Consider the following 19,575-nt stretch of genomic DNA (forward strand, 5'->3'; position numbering starts at 1 on the left):
CAGGGCTGAGGGAGCTATAACCTCAGGGATTGGGGAGCACCTAACCTCAGGGCTTGGGGAGCACCTTACTTCAGGGCTGAGGGAGCTATAACCTCAGGGCTTGGGGAGCACCTAACCTCAGGGCTTGGGGAGCACCTAACCTCAGGGCTGGTGGAGCACCTTATCTCAGGGGTGGGGGAGAACCTAACCTCAGGGCTCGGGGAGCACCTAACCTCAGGGCAGGGGGAGCACCTTAACTCAGGGCTTGGGGAGCACCTAACCTCAGGGGTGGGGGAGCACCTAACCTCAGGGCTGGGGGAGCACCTAACCCCAGGGCTGGGGGAGCACCTAACCCCAGGGCTGGGGGAGCACCTAACCTCAGGGCTTGGGGAGCACCTTACCTCAGGGCTGAGGGAGCTATAATCTCAGCGATTGGGGAGCACCTAACCTCAGGGCTTGGGGAGCACCTTACTTCAGGGCTGAGGGAGCTATAACCTCAGGGCTTGGGGAGCACCTAACCTCAGGGCTTGGGGAGCACCTAACCTCAGGGCTGGCGGAGCACCTTACCTCAGGGGTGGGGGAGAACCTAACCTCAGGGCTCGGGGAGCACCTAACCTCAGGGCAGGGGGAGCACCTTAACTCAGGGCTTGGGGAGCACCTAACCTCAGGGGTGGGGGAGCACCTAACCTCAGGGCTGGGGGAGCACCTAACCCCAGGGCTGGGGGAGCACCTAACCTCAGGGCTTGGGGAGCACCTAACCTCAGGGCTGGCGGAGCACCTAACCTCAGGGCTCGGGGAGCACCTAACCTCAGGGCAGGGGGAGCACCTTAACTCAGGGCTTGGGGAGCACCTAACCTCAGGGGTGGGGGAGCACCTAACCTCAGGGCTGGGGGAGCACCTAACCCCAGGGCTGGGGGAGCACCTAACCTCAGGGCTTGGGGAGCACCTTACCTCAGGGCTGAGGGAGCTATAACCTCAGGGCTTGGGGAGCACCTAACCTCAGGGCTTGGGGAGCACCTAACCTCAGGGCTGGTGGAGCACCTTACCTCAGGGCTGGGGGAGCACCTAACCTCAGGGCTGGGGGAGCATCTAACCTCAGGGGTGGGTGAGAACCTTACCTTAGCTTGAACAGATACATCACAAGAAAAGTTGGCGTTCCTCGAGTCACACCACCTCAATCTCACACAGGAGGGTCTCAGAAATGGAAATGGGACTCAACAGATTGATTGTACATTGTCAGTTGATTGTTGTTCCAAATAATTAACATTGTCTCCATAAATTGGTGTGACTTTTCACAAATGGTAGCCATGTGATAACATCTAGCCATGTGATAACATCTAGCCATGTGATAACATCTAGCCATGTGATAATATCTAGCCATGTGATAACACCTAGTCATGTGATAACATCTAGCCATGTGATAACATCTAGCCATGTGATAACACCTAGCCATGTGATAACATCTAGCCATGTGATAACATCTAGCCATGTGATAACACCTAGCCATGTGATAACATCTAGCCATGTGATAATATCTAGCCATGTGATAACATCTAGCCATGTGATAATATCTAGCCATGTGATAACATCTAGCCATGTGATAACACCTAGCCATGTGATAACATCTAGCCATGTGATAACACCTAGCCATGTGATAATATCTAGCCATGTGATAATATCTAGCCATGTGATAACACCTAGCCATGTGATAACATCTAGCCATGTGATAATATCTAGCCATGTGATAATATCTAGCCATGTGATAATATCTAGCCATGTGATAACATCTAGCCATGTGATAACATCTAGCCATGTGATAATATCTAGCCATGTGATAACATCTAGCCATGTGATAACATCTAGCCATGTGATAACATCTAGCCATGTGATAACATCTAGCCATGTGATAACATCTAGCCATGTGATAACACCTAGCCACGTGATAATATCTAGCCATGTGATAACATCTAGCCATGTGATAATATCTAGCCATGTGATAACATCTAGCCATGTGATAATATCTAGCCATGTGATAACATCTAGCCATGTGATAACACCTAGCCATGTGATAACATCTAGCCATGTGATAACACCTAGCCATGTGATAATATCTAGCCATGTGATATTTTTTTAAACTTAAAGGTCATTATGAAATTAATGCCAGGATGAAATGTCAGTGGAGAAGTGCATTTGTTGATATCCCAATTAGCTCATAAAACTGTCAGTATGTCCACATTTCATTGGCATGAGTGCATGCTAAGTCAATATAATTGAAAGCCCATTTTATTGTTTTGACAAATTCAAGAAAAATTCAATTGAAGGTTTTAGTCAGCCAGGTTAATGAAATGTGTCCACAATTTATTTGATGAGAACATTTATTCGGATGACTTTCATTCCTTGGCCTATATCACATTGTACCATTTGCTGCCTATGGCTCTGTTCACACCTGGCATGAGATTTCTTGTCCCCCATATCTGATCTGTTATAATCCTCCTTCCCTTCACCCAGTTGTCCAACTTCATTTATTCTAGTTGTAGCAAAGTGGGTAATATCAAAATGACAGTTAGCTTCACAGGAAACTGCTACAGTTGTCCAGTTCCAAGTCATGGCTGATGCAAATCAGCTTTTATGTTCCAACTTTGGAGGTGATTTCATTGGACTCGTTCACAACCAGTTTGCAAATCATTCTGGCGCTTCCAAGCACTGAATATTACTTGAAGTAACGTAATGCCAGGTGTAAACAAAGCATATGACATTCATGGTGGACGACCTTGGATATTTTAATCGTAACATAGCATATACAACACTTCAGTTGTAAGGATCTTGACAAAACTTTCAAAGATAATGTCTTCGTCTTTGACAAAACTTTCCTACATACTGCACACTCACTATTTGTCTTTAAGGGCTGTTTATACATTATCAATGGCCATTATGTGACAATGTTTGTGTGACAAAGAGACTTGGTTCATTGCATTACTGAAAACACGAGTAAAACATGGACATCAACACTGCACATTTAATGAGAATAAACAGCCCTTAAATGTCATGGAGATCAAGCCAGATTAGTTTACTTTTTGTCAAGCACTTTTGTCTTGGTTACATCTCTCAGAGAACATATGACCGGAGAACATATGAACAGGTGATGTTACAACTACAGAGAATATTAATTATTTGAATTTCTTATACTTGAGTTCTTTGACCTATCACTACTGGCAGCAAGACGTTTAAGCAAATATTAACACATTTCTGTAAATAGTTATACAGAATCATTTCTGTAAGAGTACACGTCTGTAAAACCCAACAGTTGTTTCTCTCTTAGTGACCATCAGCCACCTTAACACCATCTTTTACCTGCCTGTGATTACTTTAAGTATAACTGATTCTAGAGGCAAACACAAATATGTTATAGCATTCAATAGACAAAGGCATTTACAGCTATTAAGTTGAAATACAGTCAAGTCATTTAGCCTGTTCATGTACAACGAGCATCAATGAGCATGACGTTACTTCATTGCCACTTGATCCAGATTGCAGATGGACTAGAAATGCATGTTTACTGGTTCTTTTTTTGTTGAACTTTTTAAATAATGAAGAATACCACTGAGAAGTTGATTTTAGTCCAACATCCACAATATTAAGAGGTGTAATACAGGTGTATTTGACATGCTGTAAGGAGCAACACAGAGTTGTTTTTGCTCACTGGGAAGCTTATAGTTCTACCGTATGCCTGCACGCAATTAAATACTACTTTAAAGACAGAATACAGATAACACAGAGTTCCAGCAGTGCTGATTGTTTAAGGTTAACTATTAGCAATAATAATTCCTGCAGTGGTTCAAAAGTGAATGCCAACAGTGTTGTATCCTCAGTAGTGAGTAGTGTGGTGAAGGCGAAGCAGTGACATGTGAGTACATAAGAAATACTGTACATGAAATTATGTCCTTATTTTGATGTATTTCAATGGTCTTTCTCAAATTAGTTTGGAGAGACAGTAGTACCTTTCCAAAAACACGAAATCTTCCAGCCGGGTTTTCACTCAATAATTTGCATATTGTTTTTCATTAATGGTACTTCCTTCATTTTGATGATGGTACTGTATGTCTTGGAATCCACATACAATTTTATTTTTTTGTATGTTGTCATGTCTACACTACTTTTCTAACAGGCAATGATTTATATACAAATACAAAAAGTACAAAAATGTTATTTTGTAAGAGAATAGGCTATTCCCCGTAACTCATCTCTAAAGGATAGTGTTAGTCTATCCATTGAAGTCTTGTCTTAACGCATACATCCGGCATTGTGGGATCAGATGATTTGACATGACAAGTGTTCTTTTTTGAAGACATATTTCTGAAGCAGTGAGGGAAAAGAAGGTTCAATACCCGAGGTAAAATGATTGATATTCACAACTAAGCCATCTGAGTGTTAGTATCAATCAGGAACACAGTAGGATTTTATTCATCTCAAATGTACAGAAGTACATACGGTACTACGTAGTAGCTACTGCGCTTCAGATTTATCACATGACTTCTCATTGATTGTTGTTTCTTGGCTCTGTGTGTCTTGCAGGCAGCAAGCCATGGGGCTGGGTATGTAGTTGAATGGGGTAACCCTAACCGCCATGCTGGGGGAGCTCTGACGGAAATGACCGACGCCACCTGTGTGAGTTTCCACAGAGTGTGAATTTCCAGTAGAGGCTGTGCTGTAGCTCTTTAGGGATCCATCAGAGCCTCCATCTTGGCCGGAGCCAATGCTGATCTTTCTAAGGAGGGCTAGTCTCGCTGCCTCCTCTGAGATGACTGGAGCTGTCTCAACAGTTGGAGAGGTGCTTGAGTTGGTCTTGTTGGACGAGAAATCCTCTGTTTGGACTGTGGCGTCGCTCGTCTTTCTTGAATTAAGTAAAATGGTCGGCAGTTTCCCTGGCAGTGCCGGTGGTTTAGGTTTTGGCCCTTCAGGAACAGGCAACAGAGGCAGTGCAGTAGATGGCAGAGTGCTCTTCAAGATTTGAGGAACATCCTCATCCCGAATTCTCCTCCAGGTGACTCTGTCATTGAGACGTGATCCAGTTCTCTGCTGCTTCTTCTTTGTATCGTCCTCACTCTTGGCTCGCCCACTTGAGTCAGAGGACGAGGAGCGGAGGGAGGAACGGCTGGTTACTCTGCTCAGTATGTTAATACTGGGCGATGAGGAATGGTGCTTGATTGTGTCTCTTTCCTGCTGCTTGGTTGCAGAGATGTTCCTCTGAGGCAACCTGCAGGGACTCTCTGAGCTGGTTCTCCTGGCTGGATGCCTTGTTGAGAGGTCTCGGTCACTAGAGCAGGCTCTGGACAGAGTCACAGTCTGCCTTTGTAGCCCCTGCCTTGACTCTTGCCTTTGCCCTGGCCCCCTTTCTTGCATCCTTCTTGGTCTCTGAGCAACTTCCTTTAGCTCTTGGCATCGAGATGAGCAGAGGAAGACTGCAGGAGCACCTGGGATTGCTTTTCTGGGCGATGCATGTTGCAAGGTAGGAACAGAGCGTGAGGACGGACCGTCACGTCTCATCATAGTCTTTGATTCCTTGATGAAGGTCAATTGCCTCAGGAACCCATTGCGGTCAGATTCGCTGCAGCTTGAATGGACAGATGTCGTGCGAGTGGCTGGAGGTATTCTTTTTCCTGCCACCTGACTGTTTTGCCTGCTGATACTTGTGGGTTGGTTGGTTACCAATGGTGATAGAGTTCTGGACTGTCTTGCTGCATTCTGCATGAAGGGTATTCGGACGGGTGACTTCTGTGTTTTGTGTGCTGGAGATTTTGGGGTCGGATTTGAAGGAACAGTGGAACGTCCATTCCTTTCAGGTGGACTACTTGCTGGTGTGGTATCTTTTTTGGAAACAGATTGACTAGTTTGTGAGGGGAAGGTTATTTTCTTCGGTGACTGTCTCGATGGAGTAGAGCTTTGAGATGATCCAGATGATGAGCTCTTTGGTATCCTCGGAGGTGGGGTTGAGCTTCTTTTCGGCAAACACCACTGTGTGGAGTCATGGGGTTGTCCCAAACGGTGGAGACTCCTTGACCTCTGTTGAGCAAGGTTTGGATTCTTTGGAGCATCTGTCTTGGGTGACATTTTGTTAGGAGGAGGTATTTGTGAGAGATTTATCTCTTTCTTAGGGGTGTATGTCACTGTTCTACCTCTGAAGACCACTGGCAGATTTGGAACTGGCTTACGTTGGTTAAAGTCCAGAGGTTTGTTAGCTTTTTTGTCCTTAAAGATCTTCTTTTCTTTAGGAGTAAAACTAGATCCAGACATAAAAGAGAGGACAGATTCGGTCTCTTCAGAGGACGGTTCTTGAGACTTTGATGCTTGTAAGCGTGTGACAACAGAATTAGCGCCTTCTTGTATTTCTCTCCATTCAACACTGTTGAGGTCTGAGTCTTTATCCGAAGCCATATCCTCACTGTCAAATTCTTGTTCTTTGTTCCATCCACTGGCCACATTCTGCATGACGTTTCTTTGTTTCTGCTTGTTCTCTGCTTTCTTTCTTGCAGAAAGCTTCTTCCTCTGCTTGGGCATTGCAGATGTTATGCATTTTTGCAGAAGATCATCCTCTGAATCCATACTGACTGAGCTTGGTGAGCTTTGTTCCTCATACTGATTTTGGATGTGCATTGGTCTTTTTTGTTGGGCCTGGTTAGATATCTTGTTGTGTTTGTTTTTCACCCATATTTGCTGGGCTTTTGATTGGTGTTCCTCAAATTCTGCATCAATCAAAGAGCTAAGAGATCCACTAAGAGAATAACATGGGGGTGTTTCGTCCATTATTAGTTGGTGCTTGATCCTATTAAAACCTTTGGGTCTTGTCTGGGAATTGTCAATCCGACCAATATTAGTCATACTTCGGGAGAGAGTGTTCTTGCTGGACTCTCTCATCTGTTTTTTCCCTGCCCTTTTAATCACTCCCTCCTCTTTGTCTGTCTGTTCATTGTATAAGCAGTAAATGGCTTCCTCTGTGGGACAGCGGATGGACTGAAAAGCCTTGTTCCCCTGGAGTGCTCTCTGATTTTGGTTCCCCTCTGTGTTTGGCTTTATGATAGGCAGATCCAGTTTCCTTGTCAGGACCTGTCCCTGCTTTTGTCTTTGTTGAATGGGTGATTGATCATGCTTTCTCTGGTTAGCCACTCTATCAGCCACCTCTTTGCTCTGCATCAGTACTCTTTGAGTGGGAATGACATGTTTGATTGACCTGTTCATTTGATTGACTGGTATGTCAGGCTGACTGGTCATTTTAGTGTTCTTGTGGAAGTGCGAAAAAACCCGAAGGTCTTCAATTCTCTTTGCCTCTTGATCCAACAATTCCTGTTTGTTCATATTTCTTACCCAATCTTTTGCCCCCTTGTCCCTCACTGGGTACTGAAGTGTTTCGTCACTTAACGATGTCGTGCTGGAAAAGTTGACAGGGGTGCCCTCGGCAGAATCAGTATATGAGGAATCATCCAGATATAAGTCCTTTTGTTGCATTACAATCCTTCTCCCTGAGCACATTTGATTGGCATTGTTAGGAACCATCATATAAACAGGTATAGGTTTTCGGGTTTGTGAGTTTAGAACATGGGTGGGTAAGGTGGAGATCAGGGAGGGCCTTACTTTCCTGAACTTGGAGGGCATTGCTGAATTGATGCATTCTTTGAGAATTTCTATATCATCATCTGAATTGCCCTCACTATATCTTTCCCCTTGGTCCATAAAGGAAGGATGCTCATTGTCATCTGGCTCTCCCTGAGCCTGTGGGAATGTTGGATTGTTGTCCTTTTGCTGGAGTATGGGGGTCAATTTCAGTTCAACATCCTTCTGAATGAAGTGCTCATGAAGAGGTAGAGCACTCAAGCTAGAGGCGCATGAAAAGTTCTCTGTCGGCTTTTCCACTGTAAAGTAGATCATGGTGTCTAAATCTGGAGGCAGGTTGAACCTTTCCTTAAAGTCTGCAATATCCATGAACTTGCGCAAGCTGCTTTCCCACTGCCCTGCTGTCCCGGCGTTTTGGCTTTCTGTACCATTTGATTCAGCAAAGCATGGAGTTTTGCTTCGACTGGGAGGCATGGTTTGCCCTGGACTGTCAGGAAGATCACTTGGACTTATGGTCCCACTGATCATTTCGCTGCATGGATCACTTAGTATGGAGCTGGCAATTGAGTGAGATTCAAAGCTACCCAGTGAGCTGACAGAGCTACAACGACTCATCACAAGTGGGGTCTCATGGATGTAGTTCTCTGACGAACTTGAAGGTGATCTGTCCTCAAGTATGCCTGGTGAGACACCCCTCAGGAACACCTTTTCATGTTTGGTTGGGCAGGGAATTTCAATTGGATCAGTCCCAAGGCTTTGACAGGTTTTTGAATCAGTGACTAGCAGTTGGCTATCACTAAGATCTTCCAAGGTCTCATTCTCCTCCTCCCTCTTTACCAGATCCTCATCTTCCACTTCAATGATCTCAAGTGATGAGTCACTCTCTAACTCATTTTCACTTTGACTCTGCCCGTCAAGAGCTTCATCACCAGAGGAGAGGGAGGACAGGGAACTGCAACGGGAGAAACAGATTGGTGTGTTCTCCACTGAATACTTCTGCAGTGTCTCCATTGGTCCAATGGTAGGACTTCTAGCAGAGCTCATTGGAGAAAACTTGGTTAAACTCCCCCCAGTCATCACAGTTGGGACCCAGGCTTGTCTCCTCATTGCTTGAGCTGCATGTACATTGATGGCAGTCTTTGCAACACCAAACTTAGCGACACTTTGAATTAGAGGGACATGTTGATAGGAAGGGGACAGCTTTATGGAAGTCATGCTGACATCAGAAGATAATTTAGTTGATAGGCTAGCTGGTGTTTGAGGGGGCAACGCTTGGCTCTTCTCTGTTTCTGTGCTATTAAGATCAGGCAATTTCACATTTTTGCTGTCCACAGAATCTCTCTCTGGTACTTCGATCTGACTTGCCTCATTGAGGACATGAGCTCCGACGTTAAGGTATTCTTGATGGGCCACCTTAAGATCAAGCTTGTTAGGCCGTCTCGCTGAGGGCCTAATCTGGTCCTTGCTACCACAATAGCCATCACTGGTGCTGCCACTGTTCAGACTGTCAGTGGACAAACTTGCATGGGTAGTTTTGAGACGTATGATAGCATGGGCTCTGTTTAGACGTTCTCTGTGTGCATAGCTGCTGGTATCAGAGAGGCGGCAGGGGGAGCATGACTTGGCCCGGGCCTCATGGAGTTCATCTGATCCATAGGGCAGGTCTGCAAAACGGTCCTCTGAGCTAAGGCTAAAGCTGTCCTCCGAAGATGTATGCATGGTAATGTCCTCCACAAGCTTATCAATCTTAGCCACAGTGTTGGTGATCTTTTTTGCTAATTTTTCTGCTGCAACAGACACCTCATCTTCTGGAGGCACTGGCTTCTTTTCCTCTGTCTGTGGTGGCTCCACATCTCTCTCCGGTTCACTGTCCTTCTTGCGAGGCTGGTTTTGAAGAAAGTTGGAGTTGGTCAGGAACATGGAGAGCATGGAGAAACTCCCTGTGTCCAGACTACTGGAGACATTAGGGGCCTCATCATCGTCAAAGCAGCCCGAGTCAGATGCATAATCTTTTGCCAGGCTCTCGATGTGCCACAGTGGCTTGTTGATGCTTGGATGCTTGGCACAGGTTTTTTTTTCAATAGAATCAAATGTCTCCGCAAGGTGCTTTGCATCTAGCTCAGCCTCTAGTGCTTTCTGCTTCCTCATGTAGAGTGAGGGCATGCAGGAACCAGGGGATATGACCGCTGCATCCTTATACTTGAAGGGCCGGTTCGTGAGCAGGTTCTGTAGAGCTGCGGCACTTCCCATGGCTATCATTTTGTGCTTGGAGTGTATGAGGTTGCGCAGCATGCTGACCGCTCCCAGGTCCCACAGCAGTTCTTGGTCCTTGGGACTGCGGGCAGAGAGATTCCAGAGGGTCCCACAAGCGTTGCTCACAATTGTCAGGCTGTGGGAGCGCAGGTGCTGTAGCAGCGTTTGGAGGCAGTTGTGGTCCCTGAGGATTTGCCTGTGTTGAAAGAATGAGAACATACTAAGTATACAAGCATGTCAGAATGAAATGTGCAGAAATTGATGACAATAATCATTGAACAGTTGCACTGATGTAGAATTCCATTCAAGGAAATACCTGTAATCGTCCCTGGTGGCCACAAGACTGGACACATTACGCAGGATGCCACCTCCACTCTCAATGATTGCCAGTGAGTTGGTCTGACATCTGTAGGTGAGGGTGCTGACCAAGAAGCCCAGAGCCCCATCTACTGAGCAAATGGCCATCTTGTTCTCAGGACTGTGTGCTGACAGATTCCACAGAGCGCTGAGGAGGCTCTTCAAGGTGGATTCCTAAAATGGGATTTTGCATTAACATTGCATTAGAGATTTAAAAAATATAATATATTTTGCAATTATTTCCTTTGATAATTGCTTTGCTTACAATTGCCAACATGAATTAATCACATAATCTAGGTGTGATTTTACCTTTGTAGCTTGAAGAGCACAGGTTATCAATCCTGTTACACTCCCCACATCTCTAAGGACCCTCTTGCTGTTGATGTCTGCACGCCATGACAGATTTCTAAGAATACTTGACACTACCTGTGAGGGAACAATAGACATAACCTCTTCAGCCATGTGGTATTGTAAAAATGTATTTGAAGCACTGAAACTAAAAAGAGTAATGCCTAGTTTTCCTGAAAGGGTGACAGAATTAATACACTCTGGAAAAAGCTTTAGTATAGTAGTAACAACATCGAACCTGATGTAGTTCCTCACTATCAGATGCAAGTTGGGTGACAATGGCCTGCAGGCAGCTTTTCTTTGTGCAGAGAGTGGCCTGTGTAAAATAAAGGTCAGACATATATTTGAAGTCGGAAGTTTACATACACTTAAGTTGAAGTCATTAAAACTTGTTTTTCAACCACTCCACAAATATCTTGTTAACAAACTATAGTTTTGGCAAGTCGGTTAGGACATCTACTTTGTGCATGACACAAGTAATTTTTCCAACAATTGTTTACAGACAGATTATTTCACTAATAATTCACTGTATCACAATTCCAGTGGCTCAGAAGTTGACATACAGTTGACTACTTGCAAAACAGCTTGCAAAATTCCAGAAAATTATGTCATGGCTTTAGAAACATCTAGTAGGCTAATTGACATCATTTGAGTCAATTGGAGGTGTGCCTGTGGATGTATTTCAAGGCCTACCTTCAAACTCAGATCCTCTTTGCTTGACATAATGGGAAAATCAAAAGAAATCAGCCAAGACCTCAGAAAAAAAATTGTAGACCTCCACAAGTCTGGTTAATCCTTGGGAGCAATTTCCAAATGCCTGAAGGTACCACATCATCGGTACAAACAATAGCACGCAAGTACAAACACCATAGGGCCACGCAGCCATCATACAGCTCAGGAAGGAGACGTGTTCTGTCTCCTAGAGATGAACGGACTTTGGTTCGAAAATTGCAAATCAATCCCAGAACAACAGCAAAGGACCTTGTGAAGATACTGAAGGAAACAGGTACAAAATTATCGATATGCACAGTAAAATAAGTCCTATATCGACATAACCTGAAAGGCCGCTCACTAAGGAAGAAGCCACTGCTTCTTCACCAAAACCGCCATAAAAAAGCCAGACTACGGTTTGCAACTGCACATGGGGACAAAGATCGTACTTTTTTGGAGAAATGGCCTCTGGTCTGATGAAACAAAAATAGAACTGTTGGCCATAATGACCATCGTTATGTTTGAGGGGAAAAGGGGGAGGCTTGCAAGCCGAAGAACATCATCCCAACCGTGAAGCATGGGGGTGGCAGCATCATGTTGTGGGGGTGCTTTGCTGCAGGACGGACTATGCACTTCACAAAATAGATGGCATCATGAGGTAGGAAAATTATGTGGATATATTGAAGGAACATATCAAGACATCAGTCAGGAAGTGAAAGCTTTGTTGCAAATGGGTCTTCCAAATGGACAATGACCACAAGCATACTTCCAAAGTTGTTGCAAAATGGCTTAAGGACAACACAGTCAAGGTATTGGAGTGACCATCACAAAGCCCTGACCTCAATCCTAGAGAAAAGTTGTGGGCAGAACTGAAAAAGTATGTGCGCGCAAGGAGGCCTACAAACCTGACTCAGTTACACCAGCTCTGTCAGGAGGAACTGGCCAAAGTTCACCCAACGTATTGTGGGAAGCTTGTGAACGACCACCCAAAACATTTGACCCAAGTTAAACCATTTAAAGGCAATGCTACCAAATCCTAATTGAGTGTATGTAAACTTCTGACCCACTGGGAATGAGATGAAAGAAATAAAAGCTTAAATCAATAATTCTCTCTACTATTATTCTGACATTTCACATTCTTAAAATAAAGTGGTGATCTAACTGACCTAAGACAGGGAATTGTTACTAGGATTAAATGTCAGGAATTGTGAAAAACTGAGTTTACAGTGCCTTGCGAAAGTATTCGGCCCCCTTGAAGTTTGCGACCTTTTGCCACATTTCAGGCTTCAAACATAAAGATATAAAACTGTATTTTTTGTGAAGAATCAACAACAAGTGAGACACAATCATGAAGTGGAACGACATTTATTGGATATTTCAAACTTTTTTAACAAATCAAAAACTGAAAAATTGGGCGTGCAAAATTATTCAGCCCCCTTACGTTAATACTTTGTAGCGCCACCTTTTCCTGTGATTACAGCTGTATGTCGCTTGGGGTATGTCTCTATCAGTTTTGCACATCGAGAGACTGACATTTTTTCCCACTCCTCCTTGCAAAACAGCTCGAGCTCAGTGAGGTTGGATGGAGAGCATTTGTGAACAGCAGTTTTTTAGTTCTTTCCACAGATTCTCAATTGGGATTCAGGTCTGGACTTTGACTTGGCCATTCTAACACCTGGATATGTTTATTTTTGAACAATTCCATTGTAGATTTTGCTTTATGTTTTGGATCATTGTCTTGTTGGAAGACAAATCTCCGTCCCAGTCACAGGTCTTTTGCAGACTCCATCAGGTTTTCTTCCGAATGGTCCTGTATTTGGCTCCATCCATCTTCCCATCAATTTTAACCATCTTCCCTGTCCCTGCTGAAGAAAAGCAGGCCCAAACCCTGATGCTGCCACCACCATGTTTGACAGTGGGGATGGTGTGTTCAGGGTGATGAGCTGTGTTGCTTTTACGCCAAACATAACGTTTTGCATTGTTGCAAAAAGTTAAATTTTGGTTTCATCTGACCAGAGCACCTTCTTCCACATGTTTGGTGTGTCTCCCAGGTGGCTTGTGGCAAATTTTAAACAACACTTTTTATGGATATCTTTAAGAAATGGCTTTCTTCTTGCCACTCTTCCATAAAGGCCAGATTTGTGCAATATACGACTGATTGTTGTCCTATGGACAGAGTCTCCCACCTCAGCTGTAGATCTCTGCAGTTCATCCAGGGTGATCATGGGCCTCTTGGCTGCATCTCTGATCAGTCTTCTCCTTGTATGAGCTGAAAGTTTAGAGGGACGGCCAGGTCTTGGTAGATTTGCAGTGGTCTGATACTCCTTCCATTTCAATATTATCGCTTGCACAGTGCTGGATGTTTAAAGCTTGGGAAATCTTTTTGTATCCAAATCCGGCCTTCTTCACAACAGTGTCTCGGACCTGCCTGGTGTGTTCCTTGTTCTTCATGATGCTCTCTGCGCTTTTAACGAACCTCTGAGACTATCACAGTGCAGGTGCATTTATACGGAGACATGATTACACACAGGTGGATTGTATTTATCATCATTAGTCATTTAGGTCAACATTGGATCATTCAGAGATCCTCACTGAACTTCTGGAGAGAGTTTGCTGCACTGAAAGTAAAGGGGCTGAATAATTTTGCACGCCCAATTTTTCAGTTTTTGATTTGTTCAAATTTTTTTAAATATCCAATAAATATCTTTCCACTTCATGATTGTGTCCCACTTGTTGATGATTCTTCACAAATAAATACAGTTTTATATCTTTATTTTTGAAGCCTGAAATGTGGCAAAAGGTCGCAAAGTTCAAGGGGGCCGAATACTTTCGCAAGGCACTGTAAATGTAGTTGGCTAAGGTGTATGTCTTTATTGAAAAATGCCTTTACAAATCAGATAAATATGTATCCCTTTCAGTGGTTCGATGTTTTTCGGATGATACCTTGTTGACGACATCTCCGAAAGTAAGGTTTGTCAGTGCCATTCCCGCGTAGCGTCGAAGTGCCATATTGATGGGATCGTTCTGCATGCCGTACAGCTCCTGGTCCAAGTGCATCACCTCTGCAACCACCTGCAACCCTCCTAAACAGATACACCCGCCAAGCACATCACTGAATAATAGATTCATTCACATATCATATTTTTCTTTATCGTCTGTATATTTCCCGTTGACGTGTTGTTCACTAACCTAGTTCATTCATGGCTCTTCGGTACTCTTCCTCGAAGGAAAGCTTCATGACAGCACACATGGCCTGGCAGATCTGGGGCTCCACTGGCTCAGGGATGTCTGAACGGAACACGGACAAGTACATCTTGAATTACTCTCACATCACTATATAATCCACAGTCTGCTATAGAGATCACATGAATCTCCTAAAATAATCCTCTTCTACTAACCTGTGGTTGTAGTACCTCCAGGAGAGGGAGTACGCACATGGCTCTCAATCCAGTCCCAGCCGCTGTCACAGTGCGAGCGGATCTGCTCCAGCACGTGCAGCACCCTCATCTCCCGCCGGGCCTGGCCCTCGTCGGGCTGGGAGTACACTATGTTATGCAGGGCAGTGCTGGCTCTGGACTGGGCCTCCCGGCTGCATGCTACACTCCTGGCCGACTCTCCGGCGCCCCCTGGGCCGTCGTGCAGGATCTGCACCAGCAGGGGAACGCAGCCGGACTTGCGCATGGCGATGCAGCTGTCTTGGGAGCTGGACAAGGCCAGCAGAGTGCGGGACATCTCCTCCTTGTCCCGGTTGGCCAGCATGGAGAGCAGCCAGAACACCATCTCCACCTAATCCAGGTGAAATACATGGCCGTGGAGAGTACATATTTTATTCATTAATTTATTTACCTTTATTTTGGCAGATAAGTCGACTGAGAGATGCCTCAATATTTTATAGCAATGATTATAAGCATAACTTGCATATTATGTCTAATACCTTTGTTAAAACCAAGCATAGAGTTTATTTGTTATAATTCATTGATATTATATTTAAAAGGTGATTGAATTGCTCCTGATTTGTTATGTCGTTAATGCATTTCTTTTGAAGCAATGTTTCTTTAATGTACAAGTGAATAGGTTGGTTTACTGTTAAGTTTAAGTTTCCCATGTAAGGTTAAGTTGTGACTAATGAAGTAGCTTGTTATGATGTGGTCAATGGGAGAGTTGACCTGGTTAACAGGAGGCCTGGGTTGAAAAAAAGAGAGAGGGGGACGTTGAAAAAAGAGAGAGGAGAGACGTTATCAGTGTTGGTGAAGAAAAACGACTAAAGAAGACTATAAGGAGGGAACAAAGACATACCTACAGAGTTTTGAAGGGAAATACTTATTTTATTTTTTCCAAGAGAGTATTATTATATTGTTAAGAAAGACCTATTGGAGACTGGAGCTGCCTTCACATTGTGGATACATTCAACATCCTCAAGGCTAGCCTAGCATCTTGCAAGGTCTGGAGAGAATTACTTGTGGACGATCAGCGAATTATGGTTTCCACGGGATATCGGTTGCTGCTACACAGTACTGGCTGCATTGAAAACTGTGTTTGCTGTGGATCTTGTGAGGACACCTCACCTGCACCAAACTGCTATGCGGTGCTGAGGAAATATCTACGAGTAGTCAGTAACTGTAAGGACCAACGCTAGAGTAGAGAAACAGGTATGGTGAGTCAAACATTGAATTAGGAACAGACATGAAACAAGGCAGGAACAGAGTCAGCACACGGGAATACAAAGACATGTGACAATCAATGCTGAAGCCGGGAACAGAGTCAGCACACGGGAATACAAAGACATGTGACAATCAATGCTGAAGCCGGGAACAGAGTCAGCACACGGGAATACAAAGACATGTGACAATCAATGCTGAAGCCGGGAACAGAGTCAGCACACGGGAATACAAAGACATGTGACAATCAATGCTGAAGCCGGGAACAGAGTCAGCACACGGGAATACAAAGACATGTGACAATCAATGCTGAAGCCGGGAACAGAGTCAGCACACGGGAATACAAAGACATGTGACAATCAATGCTGAAGCCGGGAACAGAGTCAGCACACGGGAATACAAAGACATGTGACAATCAATGCTGAAGCCGGGAACAGAGTCAGCACACGGGAATACAAAGACATGTGACAATCAATGCTGAAGCCGGGAACAGAGTCAGCACACGGGAATACAAAGACATGTGACAATCAATGCTGAAGCCGGGAACAGAGTCAGCACACGGGAATACAAAGACATATGACAATCAATGCTGAAGCCGGGAACAGAGTCAGCACACGGGAATACAAAGACATGTGACAATCAATGCTGAAGCCGGGAACAGAGTCAGCACACGGGAATACAAAGACATGTGACAATCAATGCTGAAGCCGGGAACAGAGTCAGCACACGGGAATACAAAGACATGTGACAATCAATGCTGAAGCCGGGAACAGAGTCAGCACACGGGAATACAAAGACATATGACAATCAATGCTGAAGCCGGGAACAGAGTCAGCACACGGGAATACAAAGACATGTGACAATCAATGCTGAAGCCGGGAACAGAGTCAGCACACGGGAATACAAAGACATGTGACAATCAATGCTGAAGCCGGGAACAGAGTCAGCACACGGGAATACAAAGACATGTGACAATCAATGCTGAAGCCGGGAACAGAGTCAGCACACGGGAATACAAAGACATGTGACAATCAATGCTGAAGCCGGGAACAGAGTCAGCACACGGGAATACAAAGACATGTGACAATCAATGCTGAAGCAGCACGGGAACAGAGTCAGCACACGGGAATACAAAGACATGTGACAATCAATGCTGAAGCCGGGAACAGAGTCAGCACACGGGAATACAAAGACATGTGACAATCAATGCTGAAGCCGGGAACAGAGTCAGCACACGGGAATACAAAGACATGTGACAATCAATGCTGAAGCCGGGAACAGAGTCAGCACACGGGAATACAAAGACATGTGACAATCAATGCTGAAGCCGGGAACAGAGTCAGCACACGGGAATACAAAGACATGTGACAATCAATGCTGAAGCCGGGAACAGAGTCAGCACACGGGAATACAAAGACATGTGACAATCAATGCTGAAGCCGGGAACAGAGTCAGCACACGGGAATACAAAGACATGTGACAATCAATGCTGAAGCCGGGAACAGAGTCAGCACACGGGAATACAAAGACATGTGACAATCAATGCTGAAGCCGGGAACAGAGTCAGCACACGGGAATACAAAGACATGTGACAATCAATGCTGAAGCCGGGAACAGAGTCAGCACACGGGAATACAAAGACATGTGACAATCAATGCTGAAGCCGGGAACAGAGTCAGCACACGGGAATACAAAGACATGTGACAATCAATGCTGAAGCCGGGAACAGAGTCAGCACACGGGAATACAAAGACATGTGACAATCAATGCTGAAGCCGGGAACAGAGTCAGCACACGGGAATACAAAGACATGTGACAATCAATGCTGAAGCCGGGAACAGAGTCAGCACACGGGAATACAAAGACATGTGACAATCAATGCTGAAGCCGGGAACAGAGTCAGCACACGGGAATACAAAGACATGTGACAATCAATGCTGAAGCCGGGAACAGAGTCAGCACACGGGAATACAAAGACATGTGACAATCAATGCTGAAGCCGGGAACAGAGTCAGCACAACAGAATACAAAGACATGTGACAATCAATGCTGAAGCCGGGAACAGAGTCAGCACACGGGAATACAAAGACATGTGACAATCAATGCTGAAGCCGGGAACAGAGTCAGCACACGGGAATACAAAGACATGTGACAATCAATGCTGAAGCCGGGAACAGAGTCAGCACACGGGAATACAAAGACATGTGACAATCAATGCTGAAGCCGGGAACAGAGTCAGCACACGGGAATACAAAGACATGTGACAATCAATGCTGAAGCCGGGAACAGAGTCAGCACACGGGAATACAAAGACATGTGACAATCAATGCTGAAGCCGGGAACAGAGTCAGCACACGGGAATACAAAGACATGTGACAATCAATGCTGAAGCCGGGAACAGAGTCAGCACACGGGAATACAAAGACATGTGACAATCAATGCTGAAGCCGGGAACAGAGTCAGCACACGGGAATACAAAGACATGTGACAATCAATGCTGAAGCCGGGAACAGAGTCAGCACACGGGAATACAAAGACATGTGACAATCAATGCTGAAGCCGGGAACAGAGTCAGCACACGGGAATACAAAGACATGTGACAATCAATGCTGAAGCCGGGAACAGAGTCAGCACACGGGAATACAAAGACATGTGACAATCAATGCTGAAGCCGGGAACAGAGTCAGCACAATCAATGGGAATACAAAGACATGTGACAATCAATGCTGAAGCCGGGAACAGAGTCAGCACACGGGAATACAAAGACATGTGACAATCAATGCTGAAGCCGGGAACAGAGTCAGCACACGGGAATACAAAGACATATGACAATCAATGCTGAAGCCGGGAACAGAGTCAGCACACGGGAATACAAAGACATGTGACAATCAATGCTGAAGCCGGGAACAGAGTCAGCACACGGGAATACAAAGACATGTGACAATCAATGCTGAAGCCGGGAACAGAGTCAGCACACGGGAATACAAAGACATGTGACAATCAATGCTGAAGCCGGGAACAGAGTCAGCACACGGGAATACAAAGACATATGACAATCAATGCTGAAGCCGGGAACAGAGTCAGCACACGGGAATACAAAGACATATGACAATCAATGCTGAAGCCGGGAACAGAGTCAGCACACGGGAATACAAAGACATATGACAATCAATGCTGAAGCCGGGAACAGAGTCAGCACACGGGAATACAAAGACATGTGACAATCAATGGTGAAGCCGGGAACAGAGTCAGCACACGGGAATACAAAGACATATGACAATCAATGCTGAAGCCGGGAACAGAGTCAGCACACGGGAATACAAAGACATATGACAATCAATGCTGAAGCCGGGAACAGAGTCAGCACACGGGAATACAAAGACATGTGACAATCAATGCTGAAGCCGGGAACAGAGTCAGCACACGGGAATACAAAGACATGTGACAATCAATGCTGAAGCCGGGAACAGAGTCAGCACACGGGAATACAAAGACATATGACAATCAATGCTGAAGCCGGGAACAGAGTCAGCACACGGGAATACAAAGACATGTGACAATCAATGCTGAAGCCGGGAACAGAGTCAGCACACGGGAATACAAAGACATGTGACAATCAATGCTGAAGCCGGGAACAGAGTCAGCACACGGGAATACAAAGACA

At 45.0% G+C, this 19,575-nt stretch overlaps 1 protein-coding gene across 1 annotated transcript in view; it reads right to left on the reverse strand.

Annotated features, from left to right (window-relative positions):
• Positions 1–2,273: 2,273 nt before the first annotated feature.
• Positions 2,274–19,575, reverse strand: part of LOC123997885 (adenomatous polyposis coli protein 2-like) — a 46,520-nt gene continuing 29,218 nt past the window's right edge. Inside the window, exons 9-15 of the mRNA XM_046302548.1 lie at positions 14,652–15,039; positions 14,443–14,541; positions 14,197–14,336; positions 10,781–10,858; positions 10,504–10,620; positions 10,154–10,368; positions 2,274–10,033 (exon numbers count right to left, since the gene is read on the reverse strand). Coding sequence (XP_046158504.1) covers positions 4,483–10,033; positions 10,154–10,368; positions 10,504–10,620; positions 10,781–10,858; positions 14,197–14,336; positions 14,443–14,541; positions 14,652–15,039 — 6,588 coding nt within the window. The 3' untranslated portion in view covers positions 2,274–4,482. The remainder of the gene's footprint in view (positions 10,034–10,153; positions 10,369–10,503; positions 10,621–10,780; positions 10,859–14,196; positions 14,337–14,442; positions 14,542–14,651; positions 15,040–19,575) is intronic.

The sequence above is a fragment of the Oncorhynchus gorbuscha genome, linkage group LG02 (genome assembly GCF_021184085.1).
Source record: "Oncorhynchus gorbuscha isolate QuinsamMale2020 ecotype Even-year linkage group LG02, OgorEven_v1.0, whole genome shotgun sequence".
NCBI lineage: Eukaryota > Metazoa > Chordata > Actinopteri > Salmoniformes > Salmonidae > Oncorhynchus > Oncorhynchus gorbuscha.